Source organism: Chiloscyllium plagiosum, chromosome 39 (genome assembly GCF_004010195.1).
Source record: "Chiloscyllium plagiosum isolate BGI_BamShark_2017 chromosome 39, ASM401019v2, whole genome shotgun sequence".
Classification (NCBI taxonomy): Eukaryota; Metazoa; Chordata; class Chondrichthyes; order Orectolobiformes; family Hemiscylliidae; genus Chiloscyllium; species Chiloscyllium plagiosum.
Genome location: NC_057748.1, coordinates 9602898 through 9621038, shown reverse-complemented (window position 1 = coordinate 9621038; position 18141 = coordinate 9602898). Strand labels below are relative to the sequence as shown.

General features: G+C 41.0%; 1 protein-coding gene across 3 annotated transcripts in view; it reads right to left on the bottom strand.

Annotated features, from left to right (window-relative positions):
• LOC122542210 (carnitine O-palmitoyltransferase 1, liver isoform-like) overlaps nt 1-18141 on the bottom strand; it is a 99562-nt gene that overhangs the window by 56562 nt on the left and 24859 nt on the right. For all 3 annotated transcript variants that reach the window (XM_043679700.1, XM_043679702.1, XM_043679701.1), the window contains exons 2-6: nt 11277-11438; nt 10031-10170; nt 6346-6517; nt 4856-4957; nt 3357-3494 (exon numbers count right to left, since the gene is read on the bottom strand). In XM_043679700.1, coding sequence (XP_043535635.1) covers nt 3357-3494; nt 4856-4957; nt 6346-6517; nt 10031-10170; nt 11277-11417 — 693 coding nt within the window. In that variant the 5' untranslated portion in view covers nt 11418-11438. The remainder of the gene's footprint in view (nt 1-3356; nt 3495-4855; nt 4958-6345; nt 6518-10030; nt 10171-11276; nt 11439-18141) is intronic.

The following is an 18141-nucleotide window of genomic DNA, read 5'->3' as shown; positions in this document are numbered from 1 at the left end:
CAACTCGCCACGAAACGACACGACCAGCTATATTTAGTAGCCACACACGCAGACAACAAGCAACATGAATTCGACTGGGACAACACTGCTATCATAGGGCAAACCAGACAGAGAACAGCCAGGGAATTCCTAGAGGCATGGAATTCATCCACAAACTCCATCAACAAACACATCGACCTGGATCCAATATACCAACCACTACAGCGGACAGCTGAAACTGACAACCGGAAGCGGCAGGAACAGACCACTATAAACACCGGAGGAAACATCAAAGAAGCGCTTCGCAGGAGGCTCCCAAGCACTGATGATGTCGCCTAGCCAGGGGACGAAACGTTTGCAACAAAAACTTCCAGCTCGGCGAACAGAACCACAGCAGATTTTCTGATAATTCAAAGCCAGGTAGGAAAGTATCTACAGGATTTAAACAGGTGCAAAGAGATATAAGCAGGTTAAGCAAGTGGACAATAAAGGTGGCAGATAAAGCAAATTGGAATAGAAATATGAGGTCATATACTCAGGTATTAACAGCAGAAACGGAATATCTTTTAAAAAAAGCAGGAAACCTTGAAATGCGGACAGAGAGTATTCCATGCACATGCAGAAGGTGGTAAGTTTGCTCGCTGAGCTGGTTAAGCCTGAGCACAAACCTACCAGCTCAGCGAACAAACTTACAACCTGGAGTTAATATACAGGTACAGCAAGCAATCAGAAAAGCAAACAGCATGTTGGCCTTCATTGCATTGGAGTGAAAGAAGTTTTAAAAAAAAACTTGCTAACAGAGGAACCTCGATGATCCGACATTTGATCATCCGAATTTCAGATTATCTAGCAAGATCGCAAGGCCCCGATGCTTGGCTAAACTATGTTACCCTGCATTTGATTATCTGGAATTCGATTAACCGAACAAATTACTCCATGCCTGTGCCTTTTGGATAATCAAGGTTCTTTTGTATTGTAAGGACAAAGGTTAAGTCATCATAGAACCACAAGGCTGCTATCGACTGGTTTAACTTAAGCATCACCAGGCCTCAGGCAAGGGGCAAGGCAGAAGGGACATGGTTGAGAAGGCAGGAACTTCTTGATAACCTCAACCAGTGCAGAAACTGAATATGCTCTGTTGACGTCACTCTGCATCTCAAACCAGCTTCAAAAAGTGTGGCACTGGAAAGGCACAGCAGGTCAGGCTGCATCCGAGGAGTTGGAGAATCGACATTTCAGGCATAAGCCCTTTATCAGGAATGTGGGAATTGTGGGGAGCCGACAGATAGATAGGAGGATGTGGGGTGGGGCTGGGGGCAGGGAAGGCAATAGGTAGATGGAAATGGGGGGTAATGGTGATAGGTCAGAGGGGAGGATGGAGCGGATAGGTGGGAAGAAAGATAGACAGGTAGGACAGTTCAAGAGGGTGGTGCTGAATTCAAGGGTTGGATCTGGGATGTGGTGGGGGGTGAGGGGAGATAAAGAAACTGGTGAAAATTAATGTTGATGCCACATGGTTGGAGGGTCCCAAGGAAGATGATGAGGCGTTCTTCCTCCAGGCGTCAGGTGGCTTGGATTTGGCAGTGGACGCAGCCCAGGACATGCAGAGTGGGAGGGGAAGTTGAAATAGTTGGCCAGGGGGTGGGGAGAGGTATGTGTGTATCCCAGAGATGTTCCCTGAAACATTCAAAGAGTTGGTGTTCTATCTCTCCAATGCAGAGGAGAACATATCAAGAGCAACAGACACAGTAGATGAGGTATTTCAATGTACGGGAAAATCTCTGATGTGGAAGGATCCTTTGGGGTCTTGGATGGAGGTGAGAAGGAAGGTTCAAGTGCAGGTTTACACTTCTTGCAGTGGCAAGCGAAGGTGCTGGGAGTGGAAAGTGGGTCGGGGGGGGGGGAGAGAGTGGAAGAAGGGACCGGTACCTAACAAAGGAGTTGCGAAGGGAATGGTCAACCACTTCAACCCCCCCCCTCCCATTCCAGCATGGACATAAAAGACCTGGGCCGCCTCCTCCACCACCATATCCAAGCCACCAGACGCCTGGTGGAAGAACACCTCAACTGACACCTTGCGATCCTCCAACCATATGACATCAACATCAATTTTATCAGTTTCCTCATTTCTCCTACTCCCCACCTCATCCCAGATCCAATCTTCCAACTTGGCATCCCACTCTTGAGCTGTCCATCTTCCTTCCCACCTATCAGCGCCACCCTCCTCTCCAACCTCTCACCATCAACCCCCTCCCCCCCACCTCTATCGACCTATCTCCTTCCTAGCTACCTTCCCTCAGCCCCTCCCCACACTATTTATCTCTCAGATCACACCCCCCTTCAGGGTTTCAGTGAGACATACCTGCAATATGAGAGAAAGTTTCGATATTCAAATTTTGACAGAGGTTCACAATGTGATCCAGTAGGAAGGGATCATCTTATCAACAAAGGGTTGTGATTCTACTCACTGGAGTTTAGAAGAATGAGAGATGATCTCATTGAATAGTATAGAATTCTTGAAGGGCTTGATGGATAAACAGTGAGACAAATATTTCCCATTTAAAGTGCAGGATCAGAGGGCATAGTCTGAATAAAAGGGTGCCAATTTAAGACTCAGGTGAGGCATTCCTTCTGAGGGAAGAGAGTTGAGTGTCTTTAGAATTCCTTGCCACAGAGCTGTAGGGGCACAGCTCCTGTGTATATTTAAGACTGTCAGATGTTCTTGATCACTAGGGGAATGAATGGTTACAGGGCAAGAGGGTGTGTGGGGCAGGAAAGCCCTCCACTGAATGGTGGAGATGGTTCAACCTGCGATATAGTCCATTTCTGTTCCTATTTCTTATATTTGAAAGAGCTGTCTAATTAGATCCCACCACTGTACTTTTTCCCCACAACCTGAGAATTTCATTTTCTTTCCTTTTGTGTCCATTTATCCAATTTAATTTGACAGTTATTATTGAATAGGTTTCCACCACCTTTGCAGGCAGTGCATGTCAAGATTATTTGATCAGTGGTCTTTTTGTTAATTACCTTTAAACTGTACCATCGCCTTGCGAGGGAACAGTATATATTTTGTTATTCTTTCAAACACTTTAGGATTTTGTATATCTGGGAAAGATTGGGGAAAATTTATCAATGTTATGGACAGCAACCTAGAATATCCAGCATCTTCTATTAATTAAATAATTAAAAGCCCACATGACCCCCAAATGCAAAGACTTGAGACCTAGGCTGTAGACAGTAGAGTAGGATCCAAGTCAACACCTTTCACCATTTACTCAAAACAGTCCTATTACACTTTAATCTATCTGGTCCTAGAATGAAACAAATACTTAGACAATTCAGAAAGCACCGCTTAAATACAGCATCGAACTCACATAGTTGGTAGCCCACCAAGACTTCAGTTTAAGGTACCACTGCAGCCGAGGTGCCAGGTTCCTTTCAAAGTCTTTTGCCAAGGCCTTTGTCCGTCGGAAGTCCTCATCATTCATCAAAGGCCTCACCGATTCTAAAAACTTCAGAGAGATGGAAGAGAAAGCAAAAATGAAAATGAACATATTTCTAGGACAATGACTATAAATCTGCCAATACATTATTGCAGTTAAGTGTATGAATGATATTTTGGGTGAAGAAATCACCTGACCATGGGATGACGTTGTCAAGGTAAGAAAACAAGAGTAAAAAAATCTGAGAAATAGAAGTAAGAAACCATTCCAAGTTACTCCATTATTCAATGAGCATGGCTGATCTTCTGCCTCAACTCATCCTCTCCACCTGTTCCCAGTTCCTTTGACTTGTTGTTTTGAGAACCCTACCATGTGTCTGTCTTAGAGGTGAGAACTGAAGATACTAGAGAGTCAGAGTCAATAAAATGTGGAGCTGGAAAAAGCACACCAGGTCAAGCAGCATCAGCCTGCTGCACTTTTCCCAGCTCCACATTTTATCAAATCTGTCCATCTCAGCTTGAGTATGTGAAGCTGTGGACCAGCCACAAACTTTTGAGATAGAAAACCAAAGATTTATAGCTAAGTGAATAGATTACTCTTCACAACAGTCTTAACCAATCAAACAGTTCTGATGAAGGGCTATTGCAAGTATGTCGATTTTCCTGCTCCTTGGATGCTGCTTGACATGCTGTGCTTTTCGAGCACCACATACTCAACTCTAATCTCCAGCATCTATGTCCTCAAGTTTGCCTTAAAACAATCCTGCAGGAGTCTTTTGTTTTAGTTTCTCCATGTACAGGAATAAGAAAAAGAGCCATTTGAGTGATCCAGCTCAGCACTGTTAAAGTCAATGATATTGAGACATTTTGATCCTATATACTCTTCCTCACTATGTAACATTTCAAAGTGCATCTCAAGTTTACAATCTGCTGCTTTTTGACAATTAAACACATTCATCCTGTATCTTGTTAATATATCCACATACTGCATTTTATATATTTCACTGACGTGCTTTTAAGTGAACTGCATTGTTATCTTGGACTACAAATATTTCTTTCTGAAGTGTAATATCACGCTTTGCTAAGAAAGCTAAAGGGAAACTCTAAATATAAATCAATTTTATGCAACGTAACTAAGACTGGAAAGTCAAGTTAAAAATGAAAGGAGAATCTAAAACAAAAACCCTAAACTGCCCTAACTATAATTATGCATTGTCCCAGTTCCAATTCATCTTATTATGCAACTCTTCTTTTTCTTAGACTGAAATATATTGAAAATCTCACCCATCCTCACGGATTCAAAATAAAGATTTTTTTAAAATGATTGTTGGATTTTGCATTTAAGTAGACAGTTTTTTTCAAGTTTTGATTTTCTCCACAGCCAGCAAGATCTAATATTTTATTTGACTGTTAAAAACTTTTTAATCTTACCCTTCTTAAGGTGTCGTTTACAGATGGAACAGGCAGACGTGGAAGGGAGTTCTGGAAACTGTATAACATTGGTTTACGTCCTGAGAAGATCTTCACTAGTGTCTGAAAGAGAAATGCAATCCCTACTTTATTTTTCTTTCCTTAGTTTTCTTCCATATATCCCCAAAGAACTGATCTCATCTGAAATGCAGAGCCATTTGTACTGGAATCTACTCCAATTCCAAGGAACAATTTTTCATATGAGACTAATTGACCAGTATTAGCAAGCCACTAACACATGAGTCAGCACAGCTATGTCTAATCCTGTCTCTTCCAATACTTACCCATAGTGTTCCAACAACAATCAGATGTGGCCCTCCCTAATCCAGGGAATAACTTCAATCCCATCTGAGCTCGACAAATGAAGGTCAAACAGGAAATCAGAGGGAGGCTTTGCTGGTTTGCACTCATTGGACACCTTGTGTTAAGGAAAATTTGATAGGAACTGCAGTGCACAAATCATTGCAATCCAGCCCAGCAAGCTCAGGCAACTGCTCTATTTGGGCTTGCACTGCATACTCACTCATTTCTACAGTTTGAATTTTTTGGGCTTTTGAAAGTGACCTTCCGTGTCAGTATTTTCCCACTGTTGCAAACATTCAGCTGGGTAAGATTGAGACTCAAAGTTCCAAACATGGGTTTGTACTAATTAGGCTGAACAGAACCAAAGCAATACAAGAACACATATTAACATAACTGAGCAAGGACAAACAAACTCGGCCACTCCAACGTCTATAAAGCATTTCCTGCTGGTAGCCCACATCAATGGATGGTAGGCAAATGTCAGACCAGCTGCAGAAGGCTAATAGATGTCTGGGTGTTACATCTAGCAAACTGGAAAACAGTAGAAGTTCTGAGACAGCTGAATAATAGCCACACTTGGAACACAGAGCAGTGCTAGACACCACACTTTTGGAAGGACCTTGTAGTCCTGGAGGATGTACAGCTTAGAATGATATCTGGACTCAGTTAAATTTCAAGGATACACAAACTTGTATGTATTTCAAGGAATTTAGTAAGCTAAGGAGTGAGCGACCCAATTTTTCAAGTTGTGAAATGATACAGTAGATAAAGAAAAATCTATTTCCTGTGGTTAGAAATTTCAGACTAAAGATAAATCTCAAAACTAAAGTCAGACCTTTCAGCAGCAAAATTAGGAAGCACGTCTCCATTACAAAGGGTGATATAAATTTGGAAACTCTTGCAAATATCAGCTGATGCTAGATTAACTATAAAGCGGAGATTGACAGATTTTATTCCCAAATGTTTAAGGGTTTGGTACCAAGTCAGATATTTAGAGTTAGGTCACAGATCAGCGATGACTCCACTAAGTAGCAGAACAGGCTTGAAGATCAAAATGACCTATTCTTAGATTTATTGTGGTTGACTATCATTGTGAAGTCAGTCATGCTCACCCACACCATCAACCTTCATGATGCTTCAACACTTACAAACCAGACTTTGGTAGTGGTGGACACCTTGCCATGCTCTTCAAACATCCAGCCGTGATAGGAGAGGAGGCATTTGAGAATCTGTCGCATCATAAAAATCAGTGCCAGCCACAGTCCTGTTGCAAACAGCAGTGCACTCACCAGATTTTGACCCTGGTGTGACATATATCTTCTACAAAAAATTAAATAAAATGACATTACATTAAAGTCTGGCTGTAAGATAGGAAATTTAACATTTTCAGGGCATTGCAATATACTTCAGTGCTAATGAAGTAGTTTTCAAGGGCAGTTTAGTGTTTTGAAGGGGAATTTAATTGCAAACTTGTGCACATCAGCTTCTCAAACGTAACAAAGAACAGTTCATCTTTCTTTGTGGGATTGGCTGAAAAAGGAAAATTGTCCAGGATACCAGAAGTCTTCCCCATTTAGGAAATGGTACAATAGTGATCATATTACTTGTTTAGTAGTCCAAAGGCTTGGATGAGTAATCTACAAAAGGAGAATTCAAATTTCATCATAGCAGTCCAAGTTTCAATTCAGTTTTCAGAAAAAAATGGAAATCAACAGCTGGTATTAAAAGTCATGATTTGGGGAGATTTGCCAGTGTTCGACTGGGGTGTACAAAGTTAAAAATCACAACACCAGGTTACATTTCCATCGGTTTAATTGGAAGCACTAGCTTTCAGAGTGCCGCTCCTTCATCAGGGTGGTTACATCCTGTGCTTACATCCCTTATCTCCTCTTATACTATAACCACCTAACGAAGGAGCGGCACTCTGAAAGCTAGTGCTTCCAATTAAACCTGTTGGACTATAATCTGGTGTTGTGGTATTAAAAGTGACCAGGACACTTAGATTACTAATGTGACTTCAATGGAAAATAATGTCAGGTGGAGTGTAAAACAAGCCTTACACCCAATCTTTCCAGTTTGCCAATGGCAGCATTAAGTTAAAATAAGGATGCCTTTGCTCCTGTTGTTGTTACAGTTAATTGATTGATCTGCATCTCATGTTTGGCTTTTTTGAAATTTTTTTGTCTGGTCATCATGGGTTGTGGGTTATTGTGCAGCCCTATGCCATGATATGCCTTGGCTTCCAAAAGGTTTACATTAAAAAGTCCAAACAAAAACTCTAATAAAATTCAAACCCATAGGGATTTAGAGCAAGCTCCACAAGAGGGTGAAAAACAGCAGTCCGATAGCAAACAAGAGTATTTTACAAAGGGGTTGGGGGGGGAGAAGGGGTGGGTTGGTGTCCATAAAGTGAAGCACTAGGTGGGGTACCATGGAGCTTAGTGTTAGGATTGTTAACTTTACTAATTTACATAAATGGCATGAATTCAAAATTCAGTACAAAGTTGGCCATTTTGCACATAAAGCAAACTAAGAGGGACAGTGGAACACAGGTGAAAGCTAGGAAGATCAGAATGTGCTGGACAATATTTAAGTGGATAGAACAAGAGAAGATGAAATTTAAAAGCAGGTAAGTGCTTTTATAGCACCAAAGAATGAAGGACAGGTACCACACGATTGTATGTTACCACTGAAACAAACTAATACCTATCATTTAGTGGTGGACGCTGATACATTCTGTAGTTCCCCTTTCTTTTCTACTTACATCCCGTATCATCTCTTATGCTATAACAATTTGTACAAAGCCTGGCATGGAGAGTCTGAACATGATGGACTCTCTTGTGCATCTCTTAACAGCTACCTGCAGTGCAGCATGACTCAATCTCTAACTTTCTGCAACCCTAAAAATTCCAATATTTGTGCTCTTCTAATGCTGAACTTTGGCACCTTGCTTATTTCCTTTGTCCTGCCAATGGCTTTGGTTGCTAAGAGTCTATGCTCTGAAGTTTTCTCCTGAAACCTGTGTTCCTCTCCCAACTTTTTCTTCTATCATGACAATTAAAGTTGAGATCCGTCACATTCTGTTTTTTCCAAGTGTTTGACACAAAGTCATGCATGTGAAATGCCTTGGGATGTCATACAAAATTACGAATACAGATATCAAAGTTTCCACTGCCACATTCCTAGCATTGTTACACATCACTACTGCTAAATGTCCAGTTCAGCTCAAATTTTAATTTGTTCTTTTATTAAATTTGTCATAATTTCCATATTCGATACCATCAGTAATACCCTTACTGGCATAAAATTCACTAGAGGAGGAAAACAAACTGTCATTCCTAGATGTCACAGTAGAGCAAACAGCCAGTGGGGAACTTCAAACCAGCGTCTACAGGAAAACAACACACACACCAAATACTGAACTACAGAAGTAATCATCCCAACACCCACAAATGAAGCTGCATCAGAACATTATTTCAATGAGCCACTACACAGCAGCACACAGGAACTATGTAAAGCAGAGGAAAATCACCTATACAGTGTATTCCAAAAGAACAGGTAACCCAATGAACACAGTCCTCCGATTACTCAGCAACAAACACAAACAAGCAGACAAAACACGTCCAGAAACCCTAGCCACTCTCCCCTACATCAAATGCATCTCGGAAATGACTGCCAGACTACTTGGCATCATGGTAGCCCACAAACCCACCAACACACTAAAACAGCAGCTAATGAACTTGAAAGTCCCTATACAGCCAACAAGAAAAACAAATGTTATTTACAAAATATCTTGCAAGGACAGTAACAAACACTACATTCGACAAGCAGGCAGAAAACTAGCCACCAGGATACATGAACATCAATTAGCCACAAAAAGACATGACCCACTCTCACTAGTATCTTTACATACAGATGAGGAAGGACACCACTTCAACTGGGACACATCCATCTTAGGACAAGCCAAACAGAGAGACACACGAGGATTCCTATAAGCATGGCATTCCAACCCTGAACTCTATCCACAAACACATTGACTTGGATCCCATTTCTCATCCCTGAGAAAAACAAGAAATATCACCACCACCGGAAATGACATCACCAACCCAAAGAACCCTAAACACGTAAATAGAAAGCGGGCCATGCCACCAGTGCTACATCCAGAGGCTCACTGATATTACCTAATATAGTAACAAAACGTCAGAAAACGAACCTTCCAACTCAGCAAGCAAACCTACATCGAGAATCTCAACCTAAGCTACAAATCTTCTCAAAACTCAATAATTTCCATATTGTTTCAGCAAAATAATTTTTCATGAACACTCAGGTTCACAGCATATTAAGAGAGCAGGATGTAAGTCTGTAACATTCTTAGTGTCCAGTTTCTAATATAACTGAATTGTTACAGGGTTTCCAGTTTTTTCTACTTCCTGCATTGTGCTCTAGCATAGTAATGTCACCTACTTCTACTTTTATATCTTTAATGCAGTAAAATTTTCCAAGGTGCTTTAGTAAAAGTTGCCAAGATTTATTTAGAAGAAGGAAAAAGTGCAAGAATGCTTCATATTCTGATTTCTGTCTTGAATCTCTCAGTTTAGACTCAACTGCGCATACCTGAGCCTGTCAGATAAGAGGGTTTAGAAACATGGGAATGTAAAACATACAGTGAATATCTCCTAAGAAATCTCATTGTTGAGACACAGGTAGAGAAATTTAGATTTTAAGGTTATAAACAAGGATACTAGAGTCAAAAGCTCAGCAAATATCAACTATTCAAGCAAAGATTAAATTCAAGTCCTGCTACAGTTCCATCAGTTGCTGATAATTGCTCACCTTAGAGGGAGGTGGTCCTTAAGCTTGCCTATCATTCCCATTGAGGGGTCAATTCTTGTATACATGGTACCAAGTACAGTCAACACCACAAAAAGCCAGCTAGAAGGGCTAGCAGGGTAGACACCACTTGCAAAATTGTTCTGCAAAAAGAAAGAAATCTTAATACTTCATTTTAAATGTTAAAAAAAACCTGTCTTGTAAATGTGAGGGAAGCTTGCCACTTTTATGAGCTACCAGAGGAACTGGTGAAGGCTAGTACGATTGTAATATTTAAAAAGCATCTGGATGGGTATATGAATAGGAAGGGTTTGGAGGGATATGGGCGAGGTGCTGACTAGATTGCGTTGGGATATCTGGTTGGCATGGACAAGTTGGACCGAAGGGTCTGTTTCCGTGCTATATGTCTCTAAGACTCTACTCTTGTATTAATGTCAGGCCATGAACAAATACCTCAGTGGAGGAAAAAAAACATTAACATTCTTCAGCATTACCTATAATGCTCAGTTATTCTTTCATTTCTCAATGCTTCTCAATAAAATTCAGTAGTTGAATATCACACTGGATATAGAAAACCTCACACCAGCCACATTATGGTGAGGCAACAGCACAATTAAATCAGGAACATGGCTTCAATTTTTACTTATTTTCTATTCTTCTTTCTCCTTGGGTATCACCACGATAAGACAGCTAACGGAGCTATCCCTTCTAGAGACTTCTGAGCATTTTTGCCACTAGCTACATGATAATGTGTATTGCATGATGAACAGAGTGTGGGAAAAGTGAAAATTCCATTGGTTGCCACAACTGAGAAAGGCTCTTCCAACCTTCAACCTCAGAGTCAGAAGTATTTGGAATTCTCTTCTCCACAGAGTAGTGGAGCCATGTTATTGAATATTTCTAAGGCAGGGGTGGATAGATTCTTGACTAATAAGGAATTAAAAGTAGTAATTGGGGTAGATAGGAATGTGAAGTTGAAGCCACAATCAAACCAACCATGACATTATTCAATGACAAAGCAAACTTGAGCAGCCAAGTGGCCTATTCCTGCTCCAAACTTTTCTTTATGTTAGCATAAAGCATAACCCTGCAGTACATTAATTATGCTGTCATGGTATTGAATATTTTCTGAGCAACTCCAAACATTTAGCCTCTATCGCTGTGACAAATTAGCTCCAAAATTTATATTTACTGGCAAGCAAAGGATTCAATATGTGGATAGACTTGAATCGGAATGGAGGCCCCTCACCTTGATTCTGATGCATTTCTTCTTCCAGGCCCTGATACCTGAGAGGTAGATCTCTTTCAATGCATTATGGCTGAGTCGGAGGTCAATGCCCTCTGGGGTGACTGTGAACTGAAATGCAACGGCCTGGTGAGCTTCTGCCATGTTCTCCTGTTATGCCACTACCTGCAAAACAAAAAAGACAACAGAGTGGCACCATTACATGTGCTCATTGCAACCACCTTTTCCTGAATCCTTTTTACTCCTCCAGTTGCATTTTTCTGTTCAGGTGAACATTTTAATTTTTGCCCTAATCACCGACAGTGTCCTTTCAAACTGGGAACTTAATCAAAATTAGCATGGAAAGACAGCAACAACTATAAAATGCACAGAATCTACACCAACTAATTAGCCTAACTGGTCTCTGCTGACTTTTATTTTAAACGAGGAACTTGGAGCTGTTTAATTATTTCTTACTTTGCCACATCAAAACAACAGTTTCAGAACACCCCTTATTGCAAGCTGGTGTACCATTGAGCTACAGGTCAAAAAGTTAAATATCACAGACACAGGAAATTCAAAACAAGCAGAGAAAGTTGAAAACACTTGGAAGGGTGGGCAGTATCAGTGTATGCTTCAATTGTGATTTCCACATTGCTCTTTACACTGCAAAAACAATGTTATTTATTGACAGCAGTCTTTTCACACCTCTTTTTGCAAAGTTGCTTGCAACAACAAAAACTCTCATTTCACTAAGTTAACCAGTTGCTTGTTTGACATTAAAGAGATGAGCAAAACTAAATCACCTACAATATGTCAATTTCAAAGAGATTTATCAATTTAGCTTTGTAATTCCATAAGGTCCAAGTCTTACATTCAGACAAAAAAAAACACTCCAAAACAAGCTCTTCGCAAGTTGCTTCTTTAGTTCCTTCCTTTCTGGTCAGCAACAATCCCTTTTCCACTACTATCTTTGTTTAATTTGTTGCTTACAACCGAAGCTATCATGCATCCTAGATGTTATATAAATGCTAAATTGCTTTAAAATGTGGAATTGGAGGAAAATGGAAAGGATAAGTTGGACAGAAAAAACAAAATGAAATGCTGAGTGAAAACAAAAACAAAGAAATATGCTGATCATAACATGAAAACGATAGAGCAATTGGACACAGGGCACCTCAAACACCTCAAGAGGAACCCAACTAGTAGGGGATGTGTGGAATGAAGATTTCAAGATTAAGGAGTGAACAGGAAGGAACCGCTGGGTGGTTTAACACTGAAGCAAGTTATTGGGGAAATAAAGACTGATTGCCAGAGAGACAGAGAAGACAATGAGCCAAGAACCTACCTTCAAGCAGCTCGTATAAGCGATAATGCAGACAGACAAATAAATTGTAAAACCCCAGTAATACTTGGAATTAAATGCACTGTCATACTGATCTTCCATTTTGAAGTTTTTATGTTTGACCAAAATATCTCATTTGTCATTTTTATTGGGTTTTCCCCCCTCAGGGAGGGAATGGTGCCAGAGCCAGTTTAATTATAGTTTTGCAGCTTTGGCATCAGTGATAGGATCCAGAAAAGATGCAAAAATATGTTTCCTTTTGGTGGTAGCCAGAAAGGTTCAACACAAGTGAACATAAAGTTTGCTGCTTGAGACCGTAAACAATTCAGCAAAAATGAGCAATCGCATTGAGGCAAAAAAGGATATTTAGAAGGGGAAACAAATATTACACAGTTGCAGTGTCGGGCTAGATTCGGAGTGGGAGGATTTGGAAAAGAGGTTCAGACTATTCATTGCAAATTCTGTCATCTTAATTAATGCTTTAGCAAATGAAATTATAAACAAAGGAGTGAATGCAGAAAGTGTGGAACTATATCAAAGAGGTAGCTCATCCAAGAAAATAACCTTAAATTCCAATCATAACCGATGCCCTTATAGCAGTGTGAACTCCCCTAACAACATTTATGTCACCTGTCTCCATTGCAATATTTGGAGGTGCCAGTGTTGGACAGGAGTGTAAAAGTTAAAAATCACAACACCAGGTTATAGCCAACAGGTTTATTTGGAAGCACTAGCTTTTGGAGCGTTGCTCCTTCATCAGGTGGTTGCAGAGTATAAGATCGTAAGACAATTTATAGCAAATATTTACAGTGTGATGTAACTTAAATTATATATTGAAAAAGACCTGGATTGTTTGTTAAGACTCTCATTTTGCAGAATGAACATGTTGATTTCAGTTCTTTTGTAAATCGCAGAACTTTTTTAAAGTTACATTCTCAAGTGAACTTTAATAATTGGTGTCATGTCGGCCCAGATAATGCATTTAAGGCATAAGGTGCCCTGTGTGAAACTATCTGTGCCACAAGGTTCAGACTGATTCTAATCTAAAAACTATTTTACAGAATCTTACATTGATTCTTGCAGTTTTTGAGCCAAATAAAATTTAATTCTGCAAGTATAAATTCACCTCAATCTCGTGTGCACGTGGGTTAGGAGTGCCTACAAGAAAATGTGCATGTATGCGAGAGAAAGTGTAACGGGGTGTGTGTGCGCGCGTGTGTGTAGTGCAGTGGGGTCACCTGTAGTGTGACATGAACGCAAGGCCCTGGTTGAGGCCATCCCCATGGGTACTGAACTTGACCATCAGCCTCTGCACGGCCACTTTGCATTGTTGCCTAATACATGAAGCCAACACACGAGGATGCCCCATCATATCAGGCAAAGGGGTCCCTGTGTGAGAATCTCTCTGACTATGTCAAAGGCACCTTGAAACCCATTGTACAGGGGATTCCCTCAAGCTTCTGTTGTGACACTACAGATTTCTTACAGAAATTCAGCACCCACAGACCAGTCGAATCGGGAACATTACTCGTCACAATGGACATTTCAGCACTCTACACCAGCATCCCCCACAATGACAGCATCGCGGCAATAGCCTCAGTACTCAACACCAACAACTGCCAATCGCCAAACGCCGTCCTACAATTCATCCGCTTTATCCTTGATCACAACATTTTCACTTTTGGCAACCACTTCTTCATCCAGACACATGGAACAGCCACGGGGACCGAATTTGCACCCCAATATGCCAATATTTTCATGCATAGGTTTGAAAAAGACTTCTTCTCTACGCAGGTCCTCCAACCAAAACTATACACAAAGTACATTGATGACATTTTCTTCCTCTGGACCTGTGGCGAAGAGTCACTGAAACAACTACACAGTGATTTCAATGAGTTTAATCCCACCAAACTTACCATGGACTACTCTCTACTATCTGTCTCATTCTTGGACATGCATCTCCATCAAGGATGGTCACCTCAGCACCTCACTCTACTGCAAATCCACAGACAACTTCACAATGCTACACTTCCCCAGTTCCACCTGAAGCTTATTAAAACAGCCATCCCCAATGGACAAGCCCTATGCATGCACAGAATCTGTTCAGATGAGGAGGAACATGATAGGCACCTGGAAGTACTCAAGGATGTCCTCATAAGAATGGGGTACGATGCTCAACTCATCAACTGCCAGTTCTGACATGCCACAGCGAGAAACCGTAATGACCTCCTCAGGAGACGGACACTAGTTGCAACCAACAGGCTACCCTTCGTTGTCCAGTACTTCCCAGGAGCCGAAAAACTATGCCATGTTATTCACAGCCTGCAACACATTATTAATAAGGATGAGCACTTTGCCAAGACTTTCTCCATGCCTCCTTTAAACAACCAAACCTCAAGCTGATAATTTTTTGTAGCAAACTGCCTGGTTTTCAGGACAACATCATACAATCATGTCATGGTAGACACTGCAAGACGTGTCAGTGTCGACACGGATAGCACCATTATGTGGGGACACCTCCCATATGTATGTGGCAGGTACTCATGCGACTCGGCCAACATTGTCTATCTCAGACACTTGCAGGCAAGGCTTCTCTGAGGCGTGGTACATTAGCGAGACTGAGCAAAGCCTACAGCAATGGATGAATGGACACCGCACAATAAACAGACATGAATGTTCCCTCCCAGTCAGAGAGCACTTCAGCGGTCCAGGACAGTTGACCTCGGACCTTTGGGTAACAGTCCCCCAAGGTGGACTTCGGGACAGACAACAAGACAAAGTGGCTGAGCAGAGACCGATAGCCAAGTTCGGTACCCATTGCAGTGGCCTCAACTGGGACCTTGGGTTCATGTCACACTACGTGATCCCACTCCACTACTGACAGATGCACACACACACACACACACAGTCCTACAAACCCTCTCTCATACACTCCCACAGACTTCTATCCCTTTACATTCATACACATACTCTCCCACAGACACTCATAACCCCAGACCCCCAAAACACACCTCCACAATGCACGCGCGCATTAGCGAGACTGAGCAAAGCCTACAGCAATGGATGAATGGACAACGCACAATAAACAGACATGAATGTTCCCTCCCAGTCAGAGAGCACTTCAGCGGTCCGGGACAGTTGACCTCGGACCTTTGGGTGACCGTCCCCCAAGGTGGACTTCGGGACAGACAACAAGACAAAGTGGCTGAGCAGAGACCGATAGCCAAGTTCGGTACCCACTGCAGTGGCCTCAACTGGGACCTTGGGTTCATGTCACACTACGTGATCCCACTCCACTACTGACAGATGCACACACACACACAGTCCTACAAACCCTCTCTCATACACTCCCACAGACTTCTATCCCTTTATATTCATACACATACTCTCCCACAGACACTCATAACCCCAGACCCCCAAAACACACCTCCACAATGCACGCGCGCACAAGTTTGTGGGGTGAATTTGTATTTGCAGAATTACATTTTATTTTGCTCAAAAACTGCATGAATCCATGTGAGATTCTGTACATTCATTTTTAGATTAGAATCAGTCTGAACATTGTGGCACAGACAGTCTCACACAGGACACCTGACGCCTTAAATGCATTATCTGGGCCAACTTGACATCAATGGTTAAAGTTCACTTGAGAATGTAACTTTAAAAAGAGTTCTGCGATTTACATAAGAACGAATTGATACCAACATGGTCGTTCTAAAAGATGAGAGACTTAAACAATCCAGGTCTGTTTCAATATATATTTTCAGTTATATCACACTGTAAACTTTTGCTATATATCCTGTGTCTTATGATCTTATGCTCCACAATCACCTGAAGGAGCAGTGCTCCGAAAACTAGTGCTTCCAAATAAACCTGTTGGGACATTTTAAACTTCACTGCAATAAGTACCGCAGATAACACAGCACAGATCAGATTGCTGGTGTGAAGACAATTAGTTCTGTAAAACATATAGGCCCCACCCTGTTTAGGCCTATGAATGTAATATGGTGTTATTCTATCCAGCATATTGAATTCTAAGCATTAAAGGAAATAATTTGTGGACTTGCTGTGATGCAATACTTTTTCCAACAATTATACATATTCAATAGGGGAAAATAGACACCTGGTAAGCGCATTCCATTTTAATGCTTCAGCCCATATTCTTACTGTTATTATTAAGTTCAACTCAAGCTTGATAAACAGCATCTTGCATTTTTCACTTGGCACTTTGCAGGCCTTTGGATGCGACACTGATTTTTAGAACTTCAGAGCTTAAGCGCAGCTCTGCTTTCACGAGTAGTGCAAGAAATTGGACAGCTTTTGTGGCGAGAATCTCATCTTGGGACAAGATCAGAAAAAATGCATCCCTGATATCAATCTTTAACATTCATTGCATTACTCTCTTACGTCCACAATCACTTTACAGATTCTGCTTGTACAAGATTATTTTCCTATGGTCATCTCTGCTTTTCCCCAAATTCTCTGTCCCGCTCCCCCATATAATCGCTATGTTTTACCATTCTGACAAAAAGGTCACAAAGCTGAACTCTAGCTTCCTTTTACAACAGACTCTGCCGAATAAGCTGAGCACTTCAAGTTTTTTTTTGTTTTTATTTGAGATTTCTGGCAGAATCAAAATATTTCTTCAATTCAGAAAGTAAATTCAAAGTTAGTAATTCAAATTAAACACAGATGCATTTTAAAAGCATTCCAGTCATTACAGATCTCTACTGGATGCAAATCCCAGGCCAACCAATACCAGCCTCTTTTCTGACTCTTTCATTAATGCATAGAGAGCCATAATCATTTAAAAGTACCATCCTGACTCACAATGGGTAACCTCAGGTGTTACTGGTTACAATGTCAACCAGTTTGGAGTTAGGGGTCCCCAGTATAATAAACACTTCCCCAATTTCATAAGTTTAAGGAAATTTTCTATTTTTTTCTACCTTTTATTAATCTAAAACAAAACATTGCTGCAGTGACAGGAGGCTGCATACAGGGGTGGTGAAGAAGATGCTATAAGCAGAATGAGTAACAATGGGAGCGTGTTTCATACCGCTACAGCAGTGCTTTGGACAAGGTATTAGAGCATGTGTACAGCAATTATAAATTACCTTCCCAATTATTCTGCCTATTACCATCTGCAACTTTTGTCTTTTAGTTTAATGCTTCAGTTCTGTCTGTCTGTAAAATTTCAAGCACCAGCATTTTTCTTTTTAATTCTAACATCCACAGGAAATGAGACAAGCTACCTGCTCCCCTACAGCACCTTCTTGCAATAAGGTAAATCAATCCATTCTCCCTTCCCGAGTTGACTCAGCAAAGACCAGGCCAGGAATTGAACCCAGCACCCTGTTTTCCATATGGCTTCGTACATTAAAATTAGACCATTAAACACTAAATATGCTTCTAACTCTCAATGAAATAATCAGCTGCATTACAAATCTTATCTCCAGTTGAGTGGTAGAAATCTGAAAACTGGCTTTGCTGAATGCACTTTGCAGAATTCTGCACTATAAACTGAACAACATATTGCCTAGC